The sequence below is a fragment of the Colletotrichum phormii genome, assembly GCF_030913505.1.
Source record: "Colletotrichum phormii strain CBS 102054 chromosome Unknown BDP81scaffold_2, whole genome shotgun sequence".
Lineage (NCBI taxonomy): Eukaryota > Fungi > Ascomycota > Sordariomycetes > Glomerellales > Glomerellaceae > Colletotrichum > Colletotrichum phormii.
This window is the reverse complement of record NW_026851444.1, coordinates 1,068,814-1,090,470: the sequence shown is the minus strand read 5'-3', so window position 1 is coordinate 1,090,470 and position 21,657 is coordinate 1,068,814. Positions and strand designations below refer to the sequence as shown.

General features: G+C 54.2%; 7 protein-coding genes across 7 annotated transcripts; 4 read left to right on the top strand and 3 right to left on the bottom strand.

The window, feature by feature from the left end:
- Positions 1 to 276: 276 nt before the first annotated feature.
- Positions 277 to 1,751, top strand: BDP81DRAFT_389524 (PLC-like phosphodiesterase; the record flags this gene model as incomplete). Its single annotated transcript, XM_060587273.1, has 2 exons — positions 277 to 904; positions 1,009 to 1,751. 2 exons carry the CDS (start codon positions 277 to 279, stop codon positions 1,749 to 1,751), a joined length of 1,371 nt encoding a protein of 456 aa, XP_060450457.1.
- Positions 1,752 to 4,037: 2,286 nt separating this feature from the next.
- On the bottom strand, positions 4,038 to 6,581 carry BDP81DRAFT_308186 (SPRY domain-containing protein; the record flags this gene model as incomplete). Its single annotated transcript, XM_060583430.1, has 6 exons — positions 4,038 to 4,189; positions 4,241 to 4,744; positions 4,795 to 5,041; positions 5,274 to 5,404; positions 5,464 to 5,687; positions 5,743 to 6,581. The coding sequence occupies 6 exons, from the start codon at positions 6,579 to 6,581 to the stop codon at positions 4,038 to 4,040; spliced, it is 2,097 nt and encodes a 698-aa protein (XP_060450456.1).
- Positions 6,582 to 9,464: 2,883 nt separating this feature from the next.
- On the bottom strand, positions 9,465 to 10,660 carry BDP81DRAFT_82937 (INO80 complex, subunit Ies4). Its single transcript, XM_060596347.1, has 2 exons — positions 10,040 to 10,660; positions 9,465 to 9,980 (listed from the first exon to the last, which is right to left on the bottom strand). The coding sequence occupies exons 1-2, from the start codon at positions 10,465 to 10,467 to the stop codon at positions 9,590 to 9,592; spliced, it is 819 nt and encodes a 272-aa protein (XP_060450455.1). The 5' UTR covers positions 10,468 to 10,660; the 3' UTR covers positions 9,465 to 9,589.
- A 1,379-nt stretch (positions 10,661 to 12,039) lies between these two features.
- On the top strand, positions 12,040 to 12,898 carry BDP81DRAFT_82921 (uncharacterized protein). Its single transcript, XM_060596346.1, has one exon. It carries the CDS (start codon positions 12,177 to 12,179, stop codon positions 12,711 to 12,713), a length of 537 nt encoding a protein of 178 aa, XP_060450454.1. The 5' UTR covers positions 12,040 to 12,176; the 3' UTR covers positions 12,714 to 12,898.
- Positions 12,899 to 14,363: 1,465 nt separating this feature from the next.
- BDP81DRAFT_389521 (uncharacterized protein) lies at positions 14,364 to 15,275 on the top strand (the record flags this gene model as incomplete). Its single annotated transcript, XM_060587272.1, has 1 exon — positions 14,364 to 15,275. The coding sequence occupies one exon, from the start codon at positions 14,364 to 14,366 to the stop codon at positions 15,273 to 15,275; it is 912 nt and encodes a 303-aa protein (XP_060450453.1).
- A 934-nt stretch (positions 15,276 to 16,209) lies between these two features.
- BDP81DRAFT_402517 (indoleamine 2,3-dioxygenase) lies at positions 16,210 to 18,207 on the top strand. The gene is made up of 2 exons (XM_060588846.1): positions 16,210 to 17,084; positions 17,150 to 18,207. Exons 1-2 carry the CDS (start codon positions 16,639 to 16,641, stop codon positions 18,201 to 18,203), a joined length of 1,500 nt encoding a protein of 499 aa, XP_060450452.1. The 5' UTR covers positions 16,210 to 16,638; the 3' UTR covers positions 18,204 to 18,207.
- Positions 18,208 to 18,417: 210 nt separating this feature from the next.
- BDP81DRAFT_82893 (major facilitator superfamily transporter) lies at positions 18,418 to 20,516 on the bottom strand. The gene is made up of 3 exons (XM_060596345.1): positions 19,933 to 20,516; positions 18,788 to 19,856; positions 18,418 to 18,697 (listed from the first exon to the last, which is right to left on the bottom strand). Exons 1-3 carry the CDS (start codon positions 20,381 to 20,383, stop codon positions 18,439 to 18,441), a joined length of 1,779 nt encoding a protein of 592 aa, XP_060450451.1. The 5' UTR covers positions 20,384 to 20,516; the 3' UTR covers positions 18,418 to 18,438.
- Between the last annotated feature and the right edge of the window lie 1,141 nt (positions 20,517 to 21,657).

Below are 21,657 nucleotides of genomic sequence, written 5' to 3'. Positions count from 1 at the left end.
AACTCTCCTCGTCCGATAACCGTTTTTTGACTTCTGTCTCCCGTTCTCCCGTCCCTCGCCCAACTCAATTTCTTTCCCCGAGGGGCGCACCGTGGTCACTGCGTCTTTGCTTGCCATCCCAGACTCCCAGACCTCGAATAACATACAACCCATCTCGAGCCCGATAACCACCCCGTACCTTACCATACACTCGGGAAACAACACCACGACTTTCCCTTCATTTTTCGCGGCCAATCCACCAACAAAGTCCTCCCCAGAGAGGCTGCCTCGCCCAGCATGACAGGACCTCTCTTTGCCCTCTCCCTCGGGCTTCTATCCCTCTTCACAGCCCAAGCCGCAGGTCAGGACCAAGTCAGCACGAGCACCTTCACCCTCTCCAACACCGACGACGTGACCTTTCTCTCGGGAACCAAAACCGTCGCAGTCACCCAGCCTAGAACGCCAACGGGCCCCTACGCAACCTACACCTCGAGAATCACCCTCACGAATGGAGATCTTTCCACCATGACCGGGACCATGACGGTCACCGGTAACGTCACCCAGACCACGACGAATTCCGTCGGCCAGTCCGTCGTCATCATCTCGGGCCAGACCTCCGTCGTCACCTCCACCATCACCGGCTCCGATGCCAATGCCACCCAGAGCGAGACCGCGCCCGCCGCCCCGAAAAACACCCAGCCCTGCAACAACTACGTCGAGTTCTGCGACCGCAAGTACAGCAACGTCACCGAGGTCGGGTGCCACAACTCCCCCTTTGTGCGCCCTGGGAACTCGGCCTCCAACCAGGCTCTCGATGTCACGAACCAGCTCAACGACGGCATCCGCTTCCTCCAGGCCCAGATCCAGTGGCCCACCAACGGCACAGTGCCGCACTTTTGCCATTCTTCCTGTGATATCCTCGATGGTATGCTCTCTCTCTCTCTCTCTCTCTCTCTCTCTCTCTCTCTCTCTCTCTCTCTCTCGACAAGACTCATCCTCGCAGAGCCCGCAGCTAACATACACCAACAGTCGGCCCCATCACCGAATGGCTAACCACCGTCCGCGAATGGGTCGCCTCTCACCCGTACGACGTCGTCACCATCCTCCTCGGCAACGGTAACTACTCCACGCCCGACCTGTACGCCCCCTTCATCGAGTCAACCGGAATCCTCCAATACGCCTACCAACCCCCCTACCTCCCCATGCGCCTCGAAGACTGGCCCACCCTCTCCCAGATGATCCTCGGCGGCAAGCGCGTCGTCATGTTCATGGACTACATGGCCGACCAGCAAAAGTTCCCCTGGCTCCTCGACGAGTTCTCCCAAATGTGGGAGAGCCCCTTTGACCCCATGGACCGCACCTTCCCCTGCACCGTCCAGCGCCCGCCCGACCTGTCGCAGGAAGCCGCCCGCGACCGCCTCTACCTCATGAACCACAACCTCAACGCGGAGTACAACATTTTCGGGGCCTCCATCCTCGTACCCGCCGTTTCGCTGTTGAACTCGACGAACAACGCCACCGGCAACGGCTCCCTCGGCGGCGCGGCGCAGAACTGCACCCGCGACTGGGGGTTCCCGCCAAAGATTCTGAATGTGGACTATTACAACTACGGCGACCCCGAGGGCTCCGTCTTCCAGGTCCAGGCCAAGATGAACAATGTCACGTACACGCGCGAGTGCTGCGGTAAAATCACTGGTGCGTCGCCCGGACGGCCGACTGCTTCGGTTTTGGTCCTGGGATTGGCCTTTGCCTGCGCCTTGTTGCTGGGTTGAGGTTGACTTGTAATTCCTAATGTCTTTTTTTTTTTTTTTTTAATTTTTTTTTTTATATAAATTTTCGGTTTCACACGATGAAAGCATGTCTGGCGTTTTGGGAGGCTGTTTAATGCATAGACGGATTACATGGAGGACCGGTGGATATTTCACTCTGTACAGATTGTGTAATTGTTTAAGGGGCTAGGGTTACCTGAAGATGAGATGCTGTCATGCAAGGCTTTAACCACTGCATATAAATTACAACCACAATATTACTCTCCAGAAATCCAAGATTCGTTGTCTGTTTCTCCGTTTGGTGTTGACTACTCTCTCGGAGATGTGTTACGGGCAGCTGTGGCCGACGGAGCGACTGGGGGTGGGTTCTATCGTGGTGAGGGAGAATTGAGGTTTCGTCTCATGAACCTGGTACCACAACCACCTCTGTACAACTGGATGACCGAGCTTTTGTTGATAGACTATGGAAGCTAGCACATAAACGTCTCATTGGTTCAGTATCATGAATAGAGAACCGAGGACTTTCCCCTTCATCCCCAACACCAATAAAAGGCCACGTTTCTTTTCAAACATACTTTCCAACTCTTCCCTTTTCCCCATCACAGCAAAAAGGAAACAGTCACAATGAAGTCCCTCCATTTGTAGACTACTCAAGATTTGCGTTTCCCTCACGCCTCAAGGTTCGAGTAAAAACCAAAGTGCCCGTCGTGTTGTGTTGTGTCGTGTACTCACTCTGCTTACCCTCTGTCTGTCCGTCATTCACACATGACCTCCTTCGTCACCAGGGCCCCTCGCGAGTATCGGCAGCCCCGCGTTTACCTGATCGAGGAGTGCAGATTGTTAGGGTGCGTTTAGAAGGCGGAAGCTGGATCCCTATTTGTCCAAACGGCCATTGTCACGGAATACATTCATCTCACGACGCCAGCCCATATTAATTAGATGTGTTTTTTTTTCTCGTTCATCTCCCACCCAAACGAGTAGGAGCCGAAAGCCGACCAAAGCAAAGTGCCAGAGTCTACGTTGGAGCACCATCTTCTTATACTCGGTACTTTGAATGGATGCGGAAGAAGGGAAGGGAGGTTGGATGAAGTAAGGAGGTGAGAAGATGACGCCGGCAGTGTCAATGTATTATTACAAGCCGATATGTAGATAAACATTGAGTTGTTGCCGTTGGAATATACCCATACATCAAGGTCGTTGTTCATCGCTGAGTCGGTCAAGTGCTACACTGAAGACCGAGGACGAGGCTTGACGTCTGAATCAATGCCCAGGCATATACGAACCTGAAGGGTTGAACGAATACACAAAAAAAAATTATACACCCCGACCCAGGCCTCGCCTCGCCTCGCCTTGCCTCATATTCAAATCTCATCCCTTCCTACTTCAACCAAGCCCAATCGATCCCCATGGTCGAGCGGTATAACGCCCTGGTCCGTTCATACAAAACTTGGTATCAAATCTCGACAAGTCAAACGGATGGAGGATTTCGTAGGGGTCCAGTTTCGAATCTCGAACTGGGCACCTGAGCTTTTGGCTTTTTTGCCCTCTTTGGTACCGGTCTGTTTTCCAATTGCTCTATGCAGGAAGGAAGCTACCTACGTACTAAATGAATTCGAAGCAATCACTCAGCCTGGGTTAAATTGCATACTTCCCCTACAACTCTTGTCCATGTGTAGTATTCATTCAGGATCATCTAAAGCCTTAGTCTTCATTCAGTCCACCTCTCGATTTTCGATACGTCAATACTTACTTCATTATGTTGCCATCTCTTATTTCGCCCATCTCTCTAGGTGCTGAAGGCAGAGTAGTTGGTCTTTTGCTTTACTTCGGCAAGATCCATGCATTTGAAGGGTACCCGTCATGCCTGGGGATCAGACCGACAGCATAGAACGCATCACCAGACCTTGCAAAGCCAATGCCACCAAGTCATTGAGAATGTATTTATTTGTGCAGCGGCGTCGTTCCGCCCAAAGGGGGACCGACCGGCCTATGTAGACTTAAACCCTTCCTCTGCCGCATCAGCCAATGCAAGAACCCCGCGAAAAAACCAGGACAGTGTAGTCTCCATTCCCACTCCAAGACGAAGCCTGACGCCAATGATATGATCGTAAGAAACAAAAAAAAAAAAAAAAAAAAGAAAAAAAGCGCACAAGAGTGGAAGGGGAGCGCGTCTTCTAATAATTCACACAAGGGCAAAAGGGGAGGAATTTGGTGGAGTACCATCTGAGATTACCCCTGAAAAGTCTGTACAGCAAAACAGCGTTGAGGCTGGCTCGTAACCACCAGACTCTAGAAAGGCTGGGACTTGGGGATATCTTCGATGACGTCCTGTAAGGAAACAAAGGCGCCTGGTCCGCCGTTTTCCCGCAAATCGTCAAGAAGTACGCTCGTCTGGGCGTAGACCTTTTCGAGCGCAGCACGAGAGGATTTGCCCAGTGATACTGTTGAAGTTAGCGCCGAATCAAAACGCAACCGGTATCACAGAGACTCACATAATATCGCGGAGTTGAGCTCCTCTGCCACCGCGAGTCGACCTTTCCTATCCAGCAGGTGTGCAACGTCCTTCTCCTTGAGCGGGTTTGCGTAGGCAAGGAGCGCGTAGATGTCTGCCAGGTGCTTCGTCACCTCCCGCCTAGGGTCGTTCTTGAACTCGGCGTGAAGCTCCTGGCCGTAGAGCAGAGTTGCTATCTCGAGCTCGTTGATATCGACAGTTGGTTCGTTGGAATCTTCAGTGTCCATCTGATCCCACGTGCCGTTCTCGTTGCCATTAGCGTCAAGATCCATGGCTTGGGCGCCTAGATCACCGCCGTGACCGTTGCTCTTCTTGGATTCTGACGCAGCCCTCATCTCGGCCGCCGTTCGGACCATCTCGATGAACTTGCGACAGCGAAGCCGGAAGTAAACCTGCTCGTTATCCTTGAGAACTTGGGGGTAAAAGGCGTTGGTGTGCTTCAGCGCCCTATCGATGTCGCCTTCTAGCACAGCTCTCCTGATTCCTGCATCTTGTCAGCATATGAACAACCTCCTCACCCGGAGCTCGACTCACTCTGCCGCTTATTGGCATGCTCGTCGTCCTTAACATTAATTCCTTCAATGGGAGCATTCGGGTCAAGACTGAGTGCCTTCTTTTCTGCGTTGATTTCCTCCGCGAATGCCCTCGCTGTTTCCACATAACCGTCATGCTGCAAGAATTGCAGGACAAGCGCCTGTATCAGTTCTGTCTCGTTCATTGCTGGCGCTAAGCTTGCTGTACTTGTCTCCGAGATCTCTCTCTGGATGCGCTCCTTTTCTTTCTGTTATGGCAGTAAAATTAGTGATGTTCTCCCCAACAGTGACGAAGATCATTTGTATTGGCATCACAGTAGGACACCACTGTCATGCATCCGTAGTGGAACACAATGGCCGCAGCTCTGCGACCGACAAGTGTCAACCGCACGGGTTACTGCATAAAGCAGCATGATCGTAAAATGATAACCAAATGACAGCAGATTCTGAGAGTAGAGGCAAGAAAAAGACAAAACTGACCGTCATCATGCCCTCAATGTCGAAAACGAAGGGTGTTTGGCCAAAGTTGACACGAACATGCTCTCCTGACCTCTTAAGACCGACCGTTGGGTAGAGACTGCTGCCCTTTCCGATTTCGCGGAAAGCAGTGCCTAACGAAATGAGTCAGCCATAAGTAAGGGTGAGAGACTGAAATACAATCCAGACATACCCAACATGTGGCCGTTCTTTGTGAAGAAAGCACAGCCAGTGCGAAAGTTGATACCACAGCCGATCACATCAGACGCAGTGAACGGAGGCCCATAGTTCTTACCGCCATTCTGCCCAGCGTAACAGTGGCCATCGTCGCTGTGGTAGCCCCACGAGTCCGGCTCCCAGCCTGGAGGTCTCGAGAGGGCCACCGTCTTGGCTGAGAACCCGATGCCAATCGTCATGCTAACCAAACGTCAGAACACTTGTCAGGGATCCTGCAACAGAGACCAAAACCTACTCATCCCTTTTGCCAGACAAAACCTGAACCTCGAAGTAATAGATACCGCATTGTGGAGGCATAGGGTTGTCTGCACGTATACTGAACGCCTCGTGGTCCCGCTCCGTCTGGCCCCGGGGCCCAATGTACCGAACTTCGAGCCCGTCTGAAAGAATATCGAGAGCACCGTACTTGTCGTCCCTATTCCACCTCGTAGGTAACGGGGTAAACGCCTCATCGTCCTCGAACGCGGTAGCCTTTTCAATGACGTCGTAATTCACTCCTCGATGGGAAGTCGGCTTGCTGTGAAGACTGACGCTGCTCGCGCTCGTCGTCAGGTTTCCGCCGGGCTGTGCCTGGGCCGTCTGGGACTCCTTCTGCGCCTGTACCTTTGCAAAGTGCGCCTCCTCTAGCCGCTGTACGTATGTCGATCCAGTCAAATACGATGGCACAAAGAAACCGCCGTGTCCACTTGCGCCGCCTGATCCCCCATTCTCGCTTGACGAGTTCGTCATGAACATATCAAAGACCCTCGAAAAGGACGGCAGGTTGTTGGCACCCCGCGACAACCGCGTGGACGCGCCGTTCAGACTGGCACCATTCCTGTCTGCGTCCATGTCGCCGCTCCTGCTCGAATCGTGGTAAGCCGAGGCCGGCTCGAAGGTGATGTCGTCGGAGTTGTTGAGGATCTGGGAGATGACGGAAGTTCGGCCGGGATGGGAGAGGTAGGGCGGGTTATGGTTTGGTGGTGCTCCGGAAACGACTGAAGCGTAGGAAAAGCGGCGCGGCAGAAGACCAGAGCTTCCCGCAGGTGTGTTTGATTCCGTGTAATGTGCAGAACCATGGAACGGGTTCGTCATGGTGAGGGGTCGAGGTTCGTAGAGGGGTCGACCAGGTCGCGCACCCGTGACGTCTCGTAGGCAAAGAGGAGCTTCGCAATGCCCCCGAGAAGCCGCAGTCCGAGCTTCTTAGGATGAGTATCCGGTGGCAGGCGTGTCTCTGTCTGGGTATCGAGTGATTGGGGTCTCGGATGGGTCTAAAGGGTGGTCGGTCTGAGTGACGGGACTTTAGTCGGGGGTCCAAGGAGCAATCGGGTTCGGAATGGCGTGCTAAGACGGAGGTTCAGATCGGTCGAGAGGCACTACTATGATGTGGTGTGGAGATGGTTTGCCGGGTAACGGTGAAGTACCTTGGTCAAGGTTAATTCCGGCGTACCAAATGAAGTCAAAACCAGCCGCGCGAGACGAGTCGTTCGTTCGGAAGGGGGGGCTAAAATGCGGTGCTGGACAGTTCGATTATCATGATAACGCAGTGATGAGAGATCGGAAGATGGGGGTTGAGTGAGGTCAGGTCGGGGTGCTATCGCTGTGTGGAGACGTGGGCGGCACACAGGTGACAGCGTGAGGTGAGGTACCGGCAAGGAGCGGGATTGCTGGCGAGGTACCTTTGGTTACGTGAGGTCGGGGAAGAACAGGCCAGGCAAGGTTGGTTGGTGTTTGTTGGTGGTGGTGGTGGACGGAATGTGTGGAGTGCGTAGGTAGGTGCGGTAGCGATGCGGTGCGTTGCAGTGACGGAGGTGAGGTCCAGCGTGCGGACAAATGATAGGCGCCCCCGGGTCAAGACTGGAGAGGGCCTGGTGTGCTGCAGTGTTTGGCTGAGGTGCAGTGCTGGGCGGTATCAGTTACTAAGTCTATAGAAGCTCGAGCTAACTAAAATAGATCGCTATTTCTATATACTAGCCGTAGCCAGCGTAAAAGCTAGACCTTAATCCTTTATACAAAAATATAGACTATTTATATATCTTTTATTATAAAAAATAATATAAAACTGCTATAATAACTTTAATATTAAAGATTATATAATTTTAATAATAGAAATCGATAAATTGAGGTAAATTTGACCGTATAGTAATATTTAGGTTAAAGTATATTAAAATAGTCGTTATATACCTTTTATAAAAAAAATTGGAAAATAATTTTAATATAAAGATGTTAAAGTTTTTTTAGCCCTTATATAATTATATATAACTTTATATAACTAGTACGTATCTTAAGCCTAATTTATATACCTTCCCCGGCGTATATATAGTAAAATCCTTAGCGCTGCGTAATGGTGGTGGCTCGAGCTTCTGTAGACTTGGTAACTGATACCTGCTGGGCTGGGCTGCTTAGTTAGGTAGGTTGGCTTGGCCATGTTCCGAGCGTGTCCCACCCGTCGTCCCAGTGCAAAGACGCCGCTAATACCTAAGCATGGAAGGCAGGGCATAGACAATCACGAGAGCAGGTCACTGTTAGAGGCTAACCCGCCAGTTGAGGCGCCAAACGGGGTGGCCAGTCGCAGCTGGACGCAGCCGCAGGATCCCCCCTACTGCAGGCGAGACTTGTCAGGGATCATTGGCACGGTGCTATCGGTGACTAGCTTGGCCAGTCACTGTGTAGACCGTACTCCGTAGAGTCAAGAGTGTGCCCGTGGACTGTCGATAGAGCAAGGTATGTTTGCGCTTGTCTTGGAAGCGAAACACGCGGCTCCAGAAGGAAGCATCTCCGGATTGCGGTTGGCAACATGACGGGGCTGTTTCTGCAGGAACTGGTCTCATTTACAATAGGTATAACTAGGTACGTGGGCATAATGTTTGATACACTGATGAACAAAGAAGCCCTTGGATAAGGTAACCGAGGCGTTCGTTGCAAGCCGGACTCAAAGGATGGGGATGGGGGAGAAGAAACGTTGTCGTCATGCAGTGAAGAAAACACTGTGCTCCGCTGCCGGGGAATAGCGGCCAGCCTGCCAGCCTGCGTGGTGCCAGGTGCCAGGTGCCTCAGTTTCCATCTAGGTTGTCTGGGCTCCCTTGCTCCTCCTCCATTGCCGCACCTTAGGTAAGGTAGCTAGGTACCTTACCTTACTCAGCTGGATCCAACAAAGCTTGAGACGTACGCTTACCTAATGTCACGTGGACGACACCAACCACCAACGTCCCTTTTCCCGGCCATCCTCCATCACAAAGAGGCAAACGAGCTGGATGGGGGAGGGAATCATGAAAAGGGAGTGACCAGTGCTTTTTCTCCAGCACACTTTCCCGAATGGTGGGTTCCCACATGCCTCGCTGAATCGCATCAGCAACGCCTATCCGTGCCTACCTTGCCGACCGTCACACCCGACGCGCTGGCCGAGCAGCATCATCATCACGACGATTTTACGATGCACTCGATCCAAATGAGCAAAAGAGTAAGACGCTGACCGCGCGGCATGGCCAACCAAGGGTGGATCAATCGCCATGGTCAGTGCATACATACTCAAGGCACCTACCTGTCCAAGCCTTCAAGGTCTTTATCTTCCCCAACCAGAGCTCCTCAGCCGAAAGCACTTCGCATCCATACTTCATCTCTGGCCCAAGTGGGACTTTTTACATCCGAGGGTCTCGGCACAACCTCACCTACTAACCCAGCCGGCTCCTTTTACCGAGTCGAGCCCCCTTCAATTACGATGCATCGCGCACTCAAATTAGTTAAAAGTCCATGTACTACTTGGAATGGCATCAATTCTATGTCCGATGTTCGTTCCAATGCATGCGCCAACTTCATAGTATACGCTCTGTGCCTGTCCAGGCAAACGCCGTAATCCCTATGGCAGCTAACGCGCTGAACCATGATACCGTGTTTCCGTAACGCCAGCGGTCTAATGCCGCGCAATGAGTTCTGATCCAAAGACTGCATGGACCATATAAGCCTTGGCCAGATATTGCAATCATTTTCCCTCCTGATCCTTATAACTCCCAAGCTGTTCGGAACGTTTGTCGAGGGCCTTCCTCGACATGCCGACGTCCCAACGCCTCCCGACGAAAGAAAAGTCGCATGCGATGACGCTGCTACTAAGCAGCAGAGATGGCCATAGGGGCCGGTGAGCTAGCCGGAACGCTGCCGGGCGCGCTCCGCATCTCGACGTCGGCGCCGCTGTTGGCGTCGCTCTTGATCTGATCATTCTCCTTGTTCTCCTTGGTGCTGCTATCGGCCGAGGCGGCGGCAGAGTCCTCGGTGGTGGACTCCGGAACAAACTTGGGTGGCGCGGTCCATCGAGGAACCTCCCAGACGATACCTGTGAAGCTCTTGAGGACGAAACCGCCCCTCGCCCATTTGCGGCAGGGCTTGCCGCTTCGGTCGAGAGCACGCAGACCGGCGTTGATTGCACCTTGGTTGGCCTTGGGGCCCAGCTTGTATCCACCGGCACCGCCGCGGGCGTTCGGGTCGATAGTTCCATCCTCACTAAATGATGCTGTTAGCAGGGAGTCTATATAGGCAGTGTGCAATTTGGGTTGACGTACAGTCTCGCCTTCTTCTTAGGGCCAGGCTTGCCGCGGACCTTGGGCTGTCCGTCAGGGCCAAGGCCATTGGCAGCGGCAGCACCGCGCTTGGTACCCTTCTTCTTGACTCCCTCGGTAGGAGGGCCCATGGACGTGGGTGCTGGAGTTCCATCGCCAGCGGGCGTGCCGGGGTTCGAGTCGGACGCAGTCTCACCATTCGTGACAGCAGGAGCTGGCAACGTGGCTGATGTGGCGGGTGAATCTTGCGCTTCTTGTGTCTCCTTGTTTCCATTCGTCTCCTCAACGTCCATCTTGACGGGCGAGTCTTCCTTTACATAGCTGGGATCGAGGGTCCGCTTCAATTTGTCGGCGTCGACAGTCAGGGTGATAACGAGGCCGCCCTTGCCTCCATTGGACTTGCGGCGACTGACGGATGCGGTGGGTGCCATTTCGAGATGGGTTTGGGCGGGCTGTATGATGATGGATTGGGTGGTGAGGGCGAAGACTGATTAAGCGTAGGAAGGATGGGTGAAGAGGCGAAGTTTGGCGGCGCGGCGACAGGAAGCTTAGTAGGTAGTGTTGGCTTTGTCGGAGATGGCTGCTTTGATGAATGGGGTGGCGGACGGGCCGGGCATCCAATGGGCCTCGAGTTGTGATCTGGTGGGTAAAGGACTGGGCAAGGTTTTGGGCGGTGGTACGTGTTGGGTTGGATTGTGTGGTGAGCGGTGCGGTGCGTTGCGTTCTGTCCTGTCTCTCTCGTGGGTGGTGGCAGATTATTTCGCGTGGGCGAACTCGCACAGTCGACGGCGAGGCAAGGCGGTGATGGGCGATGGGCGATGGGGTTTGGCGATGGATGGAACGGGAGGGTGGATGGGAAGATGAGAAGGGGGATAGAGAGAATTTTTATTTTATGGGGGAATCCATCTGGTAAGTTTGGCGTCTCATTTTCGAGAGAGCGCCAGAGCAGGCGGCGTGACAATAAACGGTTCTCATGCTGCCTGGGTTGGGTGCGCGGTGGTGCTGGGTGCGTGGTGCGTGGTGCGTGGTGCTGGGCTCCCGTTTCTCTCTTCGCTCAAGAATTGACCTCCAGCTTTCGCTTCCTCTCGCGCACCTGCCACAGCGCCGCAGTTGTGGGTAAGCGAGTGGAAGACCCGACCAGTAACATGGGGGGGCCGTGGCCGGAAAGGGATGTACGGGTGGATTTTTCTCCCCCTTCCAGAGGTACAAAGGTACATCCAATCCATCCAAGATCTCACTCTACCACCTTACCGAAGACCTCAAGGTAAGGTATGACCTACGTACACCGTACTGCGTGCCTTGCTCAAAATTGAAGGGAAGCCGCAAGGCAAAGTTTCGTCTTTGCCATCCATGGATCTTGGAACCATTCCTGGATCATGTACCATTATACGTGCAACTAACTACCTAGGTAGGTACGGATATCTGGGCAAGCACGAACTGGAAGTTGAACCTCAAGGGTAGCAAGGCATAGGTCAGTAAGGTACGTACCGCGGCACCCTCCGCCCGTCGGCCGGGGGCCATCCACGCACCGCGCTCCCTCACGTCAATCCCGACACCAGGGCCAGCAAAACGTGGACTTATCGTCCTTGCTTTGAGCCATTGGTCTGGTTTGACGATGCGTGTAGAAGGCACGCTGGGCTGTGTCTGTCTCGCTGCATTTTTGCATCAGTTTGTTTAATTATTCCCTTTGCCCCCTTTCCCCATTTCGCCATCTGACCTCACCTCAGCAGGAAATTCGGGATGAGAAGCTCAGTAATATCCACACCAGACACATCCATCCGCACACACACACACACCCACCACACCTTAGGTTCCCCTCTTCCCCCCCTGATTGCCTTCATCTCTTCTCGTCAGGACCGTCCGTAATGATTCCCGTCCTTTCCCCGGCCCAGTCCTTGACTTTTCCCTCACATTCTGCACATCCCCGTGCCTCAGGCGATTGTCCATCCATCGTCTATCCGCATCCTCCCATCCATTCATCCCGACTGCTTGCCAGGGCAAAGGCGAAACACTTTACTTTCGCACCTCGCGACAAGGTCCAGCAGTCTATTGCCCATTTGGGCAACGCTTGACTCGAAGATTGGCGATAGAACGCTACCTCTACTTCTTCTCCACACAAGACGTCCAAGTACACCGGCCGATGATCCATGACCCTTTCATACTTTATGTACTATCGCAGATTATTTCCCTCAGCCTTCAGCACCATGACACAATCAGCACTGCCGCCGCGCCGCCTTGGTTATTGGCATTCGGGTCATTGTCTCGTCCCCCTCGTCGGCGATCGATGCATCACGCACCAAGTATCCAGCCCATATCATCTTCTGACTTTTCCCGTGCGGTATTCCCAGACCAACTGAGAGAGCTGCCAAAGGCTGCTGTTGTCATCGTTGGTGCGAAAACGCCATGGAGTAAAAATCACTACGGGATCTACGGAAACCGGGTTGTCCGTACTGGCAGTGGCACGAATGGGTCGGCGAGCGAGGATCAAGGCGACAGAAAATTCGAGTCTCAAACTAACAAATCCTCATCAGACCCGATGTGCTCAGGTCTGCGCTTGGTTGGCGCACTACGATACTTGTCCAGGTCGGCCCAGAACTCTGAATTGGTGATGGCGACCTGCAGGCTCCCAGCTGAGCCTGGAATCCCCTTGGATCCCTCGTTGAGGCCCGAACCTTAGTCACCCTGGGATATCTCTCGTCATCATTTCGCCTTCCAGAAGTAAACCGTGTCCGCTGCATCAGAAGACCATGGACGCCGATGGACAATTGTCAGCACACGAGGTGATGAGTTGTGTTTTTTACTCCATTGACACGAGCAATCATGACAGGAATCCCTTGATGCTAGTGCACTTGGAGGAAAGGACCAGCAAAACGACTGCCAGGCCCATCCGAGATGGACACCTTGCGAACGCCGATTGCTTTTGCACCAGTGCACGTTCAGATTGGACCCTCAACGGGCATTGATAAGAACGGCTGATTGCCGGAGGCATCCTCACAACCTGCCTTCCTCATTTCGACACCGGGTAAGTCATCAGAGAGGTTATATCATGTCTCACGATGCACTCGCATGGACTGTTTGGTATGGGACCTTCTGGCATCAGAAGTTCTCGCGAAATGATTATGAAAAGGCATCTATCTCATCACACCGGCTTCTCGATATACTGCGCGCAAGAGAACCTCGTGAGACTGGACCTCGGGAAGCCCTAACGATTGAAAAAAGGGGGCCAGCGAGAACTTCCCGCGTCTGCCGTGGCCTCACTTCCCTGTCATATGGGTTCGAAAAATGCTTCCAACGGGAACCCCCAACTCCAATCCCACTTGGCGAGAGCCAATCGTGCTTCAGGATCCCAAACAACCCGACCCGACACCAGCAGAAGTTTAAGGCCGGGTGGTGCAAGCCAGGATGGAAATGAGGTCAGAGCTCAGCTCCGATCAATCCGTACAAAAACGTACAATGCCACACGAACGAAAGAAGAAAGACTCCTCCGTTTCACAGCACACCAGAGCTGGTCATCGCCAGTCCAATAATGGTTCCCCAATCAAAGTAACATTCAACCGGCGTGTTTCTATCCCTCAAACCCCCAACAAGCTATTTGGGAAGAGCATCCGGTGCCCGTTTGATGCCTGAGAAATGCACGAAAGCCAACCCGTACAATCAAGTAGATTGCCTCGTTTCATCAGATCCGTGCAGCCGCTGTCGACGTTCACCACCGGTATCCCCCAAAACCACGATTTATCCGTTCGCAATGGCCTGTCAAGGATGCTTGAGCTGCTTGCTCCACGTGCCGAATGTCACCCGGCAGCGAATCATCACCGCCAACAAGAAACGGAACCTCCATCGTCATCATTCCAAAGCCAAGTTTGTGCGTGCATCCTGAATTTCAACATTGCGCCTACAGCGCCCCATAAGCAGGAGAGTATCTTCGGGCGGGGGCACATTCATCGCCACGGCCAGTCTAGCCGTGCGATTGCCTACTCGATTCAATCATCCATTGTCTCCGCAGGCCAAGGAAAAGACGAAAGAAATGGATAGTGAACCAGGCTATGGCAGTCCTATTAGCAGGTTTGCCTGCTTTAGTATTGAACGTCACTTTTTGGAAAGACACAAGCGTTGTTTCCCCCTACTCACGGTCGCCGTTGATCCGTCAATGACCGAGGGATGATTTACCTTCGGAATGCATCTGCATCAGCGGCCATTGAATGTTCTCTGGAATGCGTTGCTATGTTTACATTGTGTGCAACGCCACCTAGCTATATCATGAGCTCGAGAAGTCTCGAGACCTTGTTTGAAAGAGAAACCATCTCTTACTCACCTTAAACATTCCAAGATGCATCTTATCAGCAAAATTTTATACGTCTACGTCGCTTTACACGTCGCCTTCCAGGGCGCGTCCGGCGCAATTCTCCGGGGACGAACTAGCGATGCCGATTCCAACCAGCTTTCAGCAACTGATTTCCAAACTTTGAGCCAGGCCGCGGAAGATCTGAACAGTCAGCTGGATAACTTCTTGCGGAACTGGAACGGCGGTCACCGTAAACCCGATATCGTGGAAACTACAACAACCATCGCCAAGCGGCAGGCCAGCGGCATCTCGATTTCTCCGCAAGACCTTCAAGATCTTCTGAAGCTCATCCAGTCCATCGAGCGACAGTTGGCGGCGATAATCTCTGGCGGCACCACGGCTAGTGGAACCGCGGCACCGGCTCCTTCAAACACTGTCAACAACCCGGGGCCGGTTGCTTCGTCGCCAGTGCAGTCCAACGTCCAGCCCACCGCCACCGGCAATGGTCCGGCCAACCCAGGTGTAAGTTCTCCTACCCCCAACCCCGTGCTGACGAACACAGGAGATGGCGGGCCGCTTACCACGGCATACGGAACGTCCGTCATGACCGGTACGAGATGCAAAACGACGGTCACTCAGACTTTCACCGAGTATGTCTATGAGGACGGGACAACGGCCGTGCCTCGGGCTGGCCGATCAGTCGCGGAAGACGACGGGGCAGATGACGAAGAGGATGAAGAGCGTTGGGTCACTGCCACCATGCCTCGAGACACTGAAGAAGACGACGACTGGGAGCCTTGGGTCGAGTTCGACGGGACAACCACTGAGCAAGACGAGTCCGATGTGGGCTTCACGACGCGCGATTCCTGGATGGAACTGGGAGTCAAGCGTCGTGGTCCGCTGGACGAGACCAGTGGCCCTGGGCTCCTCTTTGTTCGCGACGAAGAGGGGATTTGACGATCGGATGGTTTCTTAAGGTAGGACTCGTCGCTCAAATGGTATGACCCGCCTTGGCTCACGTTTCATAGTACACGACGATAGAGGGACCGTTGACGGATGAAGATGGACAACGACAGATTATGATGGACGAATTTCGGATAATGAGTTTCATGACTATTTACGACATTCATTTGGCATGAGAAGCATGTGGCACGAAGAGGATGCGAGGAGAGATAGATATGTACGCTGTTTCTTGTATTTCAACTCCCAGAACGGCAACGGCTGGGAAATTCTTGGACCGGGTTTTGTGTATCGTCCCTTCAACAGGCGGCGAGCACACACCGGATGAAATTATTACAGAAAGCACTCTCATTTCAATGCAACACTGCAGAATTCCCTTATCAGCTTAACAATTATCAGTCTCATTTGTGTGTGAAACCTGTTAGCGTCTCAGTCCCCAAGTTGAAGAAAAAAAGAGTCCGGGTCCGTGTGCCAAGAGGCCGGAACGGTTCCGGCCACGCCGGCAATAATCGGTCAATAAGTGGGGCTAGAGAAAGTCAATACTCGACCACCGCTCCAGTCCCCAGCGCGCCTGCACCGGACCTGCGAGAACCACAAAAACTCGGCATCTGCAACAACAAACGACTCGTCGACGTCCGATAAAACTTTTTAGCTCACGAAAAAAAGGAAGGAATACATGTAAGGTCATCAGGGTGTGATACGCGATGTGGGCAGGATCCAGGGTATGGCGGACCAGTGAGGTGTAGAGGCATTGTGCTTATCATGGCTGGAAGGCCGGAGTGCAAGGTCTTGGCCAGCATGGAAGAGAGAAGAGGGTGGGAGCAAATCTCGGGTCTGGCTATCTAGATGACCCCGTGTGACCAGAGATTAGGATGATATGACAAACAGAAATAGGGGACGGACACGGCGGACGGGGTGGAGGGAAGGGGGGATTCGTGTCATGGCCGGAGTGCACCCCCTCACTTGAGGCCGGAATCGATTCCGGCCACGAACTATATACACGGCGCCGAGTGGCGGGAGGGCAACGAAACAAACTTGCACTTCAACCCATTCAGCACCTTTGCACTGAGAAGCAACTGAGCAGCTCGATTGGAAATTATTTGGCAAATTTTTTTTGCGAATTTTCCGCATCCTTTTACATACCCATCTCACTTACACGCACCTTATCGAAGCTCGTCTGAGTCGACTTACACCAACCCAAATCTCATCTGTCCCCTTGCCCAGACATCAGTCGCACTTACACACACACAACCACACCATCATCACTCCATAACCCACATACAACCAACCCATCCCAGACAACCCACACACCTTTACAACCCCCTATCCCCACGTTTTCCATTCAACCTTATCCATCACAATGGGCTCAATCGACTCCACCCCCTTCCCCGTCCTCGACGACCCCCGCGCGTCAGACACCTCCCTCCCGGCCTTCATGGTCTCCACCACCCGCGGCTTCCTCCCCCGCGCCGACCCCGTCGCCGTCCTCCCTGCCGAGTTCGCGCCCCTAGAGGACATTCTGGGGCGCATGCCCGTCAAGAAGCTCGACGGCACCCCCGGCCTCCTGGCCTCCTCCAAGCTCGGCGAGACCGTCGACGCAGAATTCCCGGACCTGACGGACGCCATTGACAAGTACAAGGACAACCTGCCGCTCATGAACGCCCTGTACCGCGACTACTCGTTCCTCGCGTCCGCGTACCTGCTCGAGCCCTGCCACGAGCGCTTCGTCCGTGGCGAAGGGTACGGGCTTGCGAGGGACGTGCTGCCGAGGAACATTTCGATGCCCATTGCCCGCTGCGCTGATCTGTAAGTGTTTCCTCTCTCATATGATGCTTGGGCAAATCAAATCTAACATTTCGTCTTTCAAATAGCACCGGCTTCAAGCCATGGATGGAATACGCAGGCTCCTACGCCCTCTACAACTACCGCCTCGAGGACCCCTCCAAGGGCATGGAATACTCCAACATCCGCCTCATCCGCGCCTTCGAGCAAGGCCTGGACCCGACCTCCTCCGAAGCAGGCTTCGTCCTCGTCCACATCGACATGGTCAAGAACACGGGGCCCCTCGTCAAAGGCACAATGGCCGCCCTCCGCTCCTCCGTCCCCGCCACCACCACCTCACCCGTCCCCGTGCTGGACCGCGCAGCCCTCAACCGGGGCCTGTCCGAGGTCCTCGCCACCCTGCGCAAGATCAACAACACAATGGAGACCATGTGGGACAAGTCCCGCCCGCAGAGCTACACCAGCTTCCGCACCTTTATCTTCGGCATCACCAGCCAGAGCATGTTCCCCAACGGCGTCGTCTACGAGGGCGTAAACGACGACAAGCCAATGTCCTTCCGCGGCGAGTCGGGCGCAAATGACTCCATCGTGCCCCTGATGGACAACCTCCTCCAGGTGCCCATGCCCGACACCCCGCTCACCGAGATCCTCAAGGATTTCAGGTCCTACCGCCCCAGCAACCATCGCCAGTTCCTCATGCACGTCAAGGACCGCTCCCTCGAAGTCGGCCTCAAGGACGCCGCGCTCTCGACAAAACTCTCCGCCGACAGCCTCGGTGCCGAGGAGAAGGAGGCGGTTAAGGAGTCTCGCCGGTTGTGGCTGCTAATCCTGCACCAGGTGCGTGATTTCCGCTGGCGGCACTGGTGTTTTGCGAGAGAGTACATCCTCAAGCGCACGTCGCACCCGACGGCGACGGGCGGGAGCCCGATTGTCACGTGGTTGCCGAACCAGCTCGAGGCGATTTTGATCGAGATGGAGGATTTGTATGGGGCTGTGGCTGGTGCTGGCGGGGAGTGGGATTTGGGCGAGGAGATGAGGGATGTGATGGATCTTGTTGCTAGGCAGAAGATGACGCTGAGGAAGGAGGTTGCCAAGTATTGTGCTGAGAGGGGGGTCAACACCGTTCTGCAGGGGAGTTCTTGATGGGGTGTTGTGATGGGGGGGGGGGGGGGGATTGGTAGACAAAGGGAGTGATGATAAGCTGCGGGCGCAGGGTTATCGTAGAGAGGCGGTGTCATGTTGGCTCGTATCTCCGGAAGCATATACAATTTCAAGTAAAAGTATTATATTATTTAAAACCTCTATAACTACCTCGCGTCGTCATGCCATTATATAATGCGACTTCAATGGGCCGCAAGACAACAAATCATAAATCTGGTCATTGATTCAGCGCCGCGTCCATGCTCTTCCTCCACTCGGGGGCCTTCTTCCTCAGTGTCCAGACGCAGATATAGCCCGAAACCCACGCAAAGATGCCCAGTATCGTGAACAGCCACCCGTTGCCGATGGCGTTGATAACGGGCTGCGCCGCAATCGCACCAATACAACTGAAAATGTTTCTGACAAAGTTGTTGACCGCCACGCCGCCGGAGCTCCGTTTGGGCATGAATTCGGTTAGCATGGTCGTGGCGGCGCCACTAAGCAACTGTTAGCCGAAGCCGGAAACGAAGATGAGGTGAAAAAGTAATAATCAGCTATCATTGGTGAGAGGGGGCAAAAAGACTTACAACACGAGCATCGAGCTGGCGCCAAAGGTGAAGAGACCGATACACGGCACAAACCAAAAGAGGCCCTTTTCAACCACCCAGCCGTAGTAAATCAGCGACGCGGGGTACACCGTCGCCGCGATCCAGATATTTTCACGCATTCTGTCCTCGGGCAACAGGATCAGCTTCCCGTCGGCGTCGTACCGGCCCGCCTTGCGCGCCTCCCTCGCCATGATGACATCGAGCCAGCGCCCTCCGAGGAGGGAGGCGAGGAAGTAGCCCAGGCCGGCGGGGAAGTAGAAGAGGCCGATGATGAGCTCGCTGAAGCCGTAGGGGGCCTGTGAGAGCGTCGCCTGGACTGAGATGTTTACGACGAACAGGGCGCCGAAGGTGACGGCGGCGAACCAGACTGTTATGGCGACCGGGGGGAAGCGGAGGTAGAGGAGAACGGACAAGGGGTCGATGAAGGACTTTTTGAAAAAGGCGGCAGCTTTTTTCGAATGGACTTGTACGGATTCGGTTGTTTTTGTACGGGAGAGGGCAATCTTCTCGCCGCCCCCTTCTGATGCCCCTTGAGGCTGCGAGACCACGACAGCAGCGGGCTTGGGACGCGCGAGGGTCTCGGGCAGACAAAACAGGATCATGACGAGGACGAGACCGCCGTAGATGGCGAGCGTCCACATGGTAGACTGCCACCCGAACCGCTGCGCCAGCGCGCCGCCAATGATGGGGGCCAACAGGGGGCCCGTAAGCGGGCCGAGGTAGAAGATGCTCATGGCCCTGCCACGTTCGCGCGGCTCCCAGATGTCGGCGATGGTGCCCGCGCCGACGGCCTGGACGCTGGCGCTGGCGCCGCCGGCGAGGAGGCGCATGACGATGAGCATCTCGATGTTTACGCTGACGGCGGAGAGGATGGAGAAGAGGACGAAGAGGGTGAAGGAGAGGAGGTAGATTGTGCGGCGGCCGAGGGTCTCGGAGAAGGAGGACCACCAGAGGGGGAAGATTGCCATTGCGAGCATGTAGAATGCTACTGAGAGGTTTGTGATTGTGGGGGTCACGCCGAATTCTTTGGACATTTCGGTGAGGGCGGCTTTGAATGTTGTCAGTATACTTCTAGGAGGGGATATGCTTCCTGTATTCTGGAAAGTGATTGTGAAAGTACATACGATAGAAGATGGATGAGCCCATGGGTGAGACGGCCGCGGCGAGGGCGATGATCAAGGTGATTGTCCATTTCGTCTTGTTGGTATAATTATACGGGTTGTCCACTTCCGGGATGGTGGTCAGTCGTGCAAGGAATCCTCGCCGTTTGGACCTGGCGACGATGGAGAGGGCTCGGGAGCGGGTGGAGGAGGCCCGGGACCGTGTTCTCGCCGGGGCGTCGCCGGCTGACGGGTCCCCCTCTCCATCTACCTCCCCGTCCCGCTCCGAGTCGGCATCGGCATCGGCATCGGCAGACTTGCGGGACCGGTCTCCATTCCGACCAACCTCTGTGATTTCATCTTCGCTGTCGCTCGATTGGCTGCTGCTCTGATCCTCGCCGCGGCTAGGGCTTTTGGTTTTGGTTTCTTCTGGCGGAAAAAAATCCTTTTCCGGATCGTGTATTGTGGCGGTCATCTTTCTTTCTCGATGAGCTTTCGCCGAGTCGGTGCCGATATGGATACGACAGGAGAAGGGCGCGAGATTTCAAGGCCAGGCGGAAAATCCAACAAACTACCTCGGTAGTAGTAGAGAGAGAGGAAGGTAAAGTCTTGTCACTTGATCTTCAAGACTCTGCAAAGCCAAGCAAGTAAAAACATTAAAGGGAAGATGGCAGAGAGACGTTCCCAAAGGAAAAAAAAATTTAAAATTTGAGAAGGAAAATTGCCGGGGATGTTGGCCGTATTATGAATCGGGTGTCGTCCGGCTTTCCCACCCCACACCACACCCATCCAGGGCGGGCTGGTCATGTCCATGATGGCGGCTAGCCTCTTCAACCAGAATGTGCTTGTCGGCTACCGCTACCGCTACCGCTACCGCTCCGGAGTGGAGTGGATCGACACCGCGCTCGGCTGTGGGTAGCCGATGTTTCGAGCGCGAGGGGATGGGAGTGAGATGCCTCGGCGATGTTTGCGCTGTATGGTGGATTGGGAGTAGGTATGGCGAGCTTTTGTCCAGTACGCAGCAGCTTTCCCCCTCGTTGGTCGGAGTCATCGAATAAAGCACTTGCGACTGCAAAACTTGAGAAGACACCTAGATTCCCATGTAGATGGTGGGAGGATCGGCACTGGCCGTTTGGTATTGCCGTCGTGGGTCCTGTTTCCGGCTTGTAACCGCTTAGTCAAAGGCGTGAAAGGCGTGATCCATCGGCAATGGGGGTGGTGGTTGATTGAGCTAATGGGGGCATGCCCCGAATCTTTTCGGCTCGCTCCTTATCGAGTGTCTATTTCTTATCAGGCGGAACAGGTAGCTCCCGCCGCGGACTGGGGCTCTGATGTTTCTGAGAGGGTCGGAGGAGACACGTCCAGGTCTTCGCGGGGTGCATAGGTTGCGGTCGCCTGCATGCTTGGCAGCATCCCTCGTGGGTGAGGCAACACCTAAAAGTAGAAGGTTATTGACACTCTGACACTCAGGGAGGTGAGATGAAGGGCGGATGAACCACAGAGTGAACCAGGTTGACGAGAATGGGGCAAACCAGAAAGATTCGACAGTCGCTGACGTTGCCTCAATGTACCTCGGCTCGGAGGGGACTGTCGCGGAATGTCCGACAGCCCAGTGTAGGGAACGGTTGCCAGCCATTTCATGACTCGAGTTTGTTCGTAGTTGCCAGTAAGGTGGTATTTCAACCAACTGCTTATAGAGGCTGAGCCTGAACTTCAAACATTTGGAGTGAAGTTGCGCAATGTTGCATC

Bases quoted from the DNA above. Each gene is read 5' to 3' on its own strand.
- BDP81DRAFT_402517 (XM_060588846.1), top strand. From the start codon at position 16,639: ATGGGCTCAATCGACTCCACCCCCTTCCCCGTCCTCGACGACCCCCGC. The intron at 17,085-17,149 runs GTAAGTGTTTCC...TCTTTCAAATAG, and splicing joins ATTGCCCGCTGCGCTGATCT to CACCGGCTTCAAGCCATGGA.
- BDP81DRAFT_82893 (XM_060596345.1), bottom strand. From the start codon at position 20,383: ATGACCGCCACAATACACGATCCGGAAAAGGATTTTTTTCCGCCAGAA. The intron at 19,857-19,932 runs GTATGTACTTTC...CAACATTCAAAG, and splicing joins GGGCTCATCCATCTTCTATC to CCGCCCTCACCGAAATGTCC. The intron at 18,698-18,787 runs GTAAGTCTTTTT...ACAGTTGCTTAG, and splicing joins GCCAGCTCGATGCTCGTGTT to TGGCGCCGCCACGACCATGC.
- BDP81DRAFT_82921 (XM_060596346.1), top strand. From the start codon at position 12,177: ATGATCCATGACCCTTTCATACTTTATGTACTATCGCAGATTATTTCC.
- BDP81DRAFT_82937 (XM_060596347.1), bottom strand. From the start codon at position 10,467: ATGGCACCCACCGCATCCGTCAGTCGCCGCAAGTCCAATGGAGGCAAG. The intron at 9,981-10,039 runs GTACGTCAACCC...AGCATCATTTAG, and splicing joins CCTAAGAAGAAGGCGAGACT to TGAGGATGGAACTATCGACC.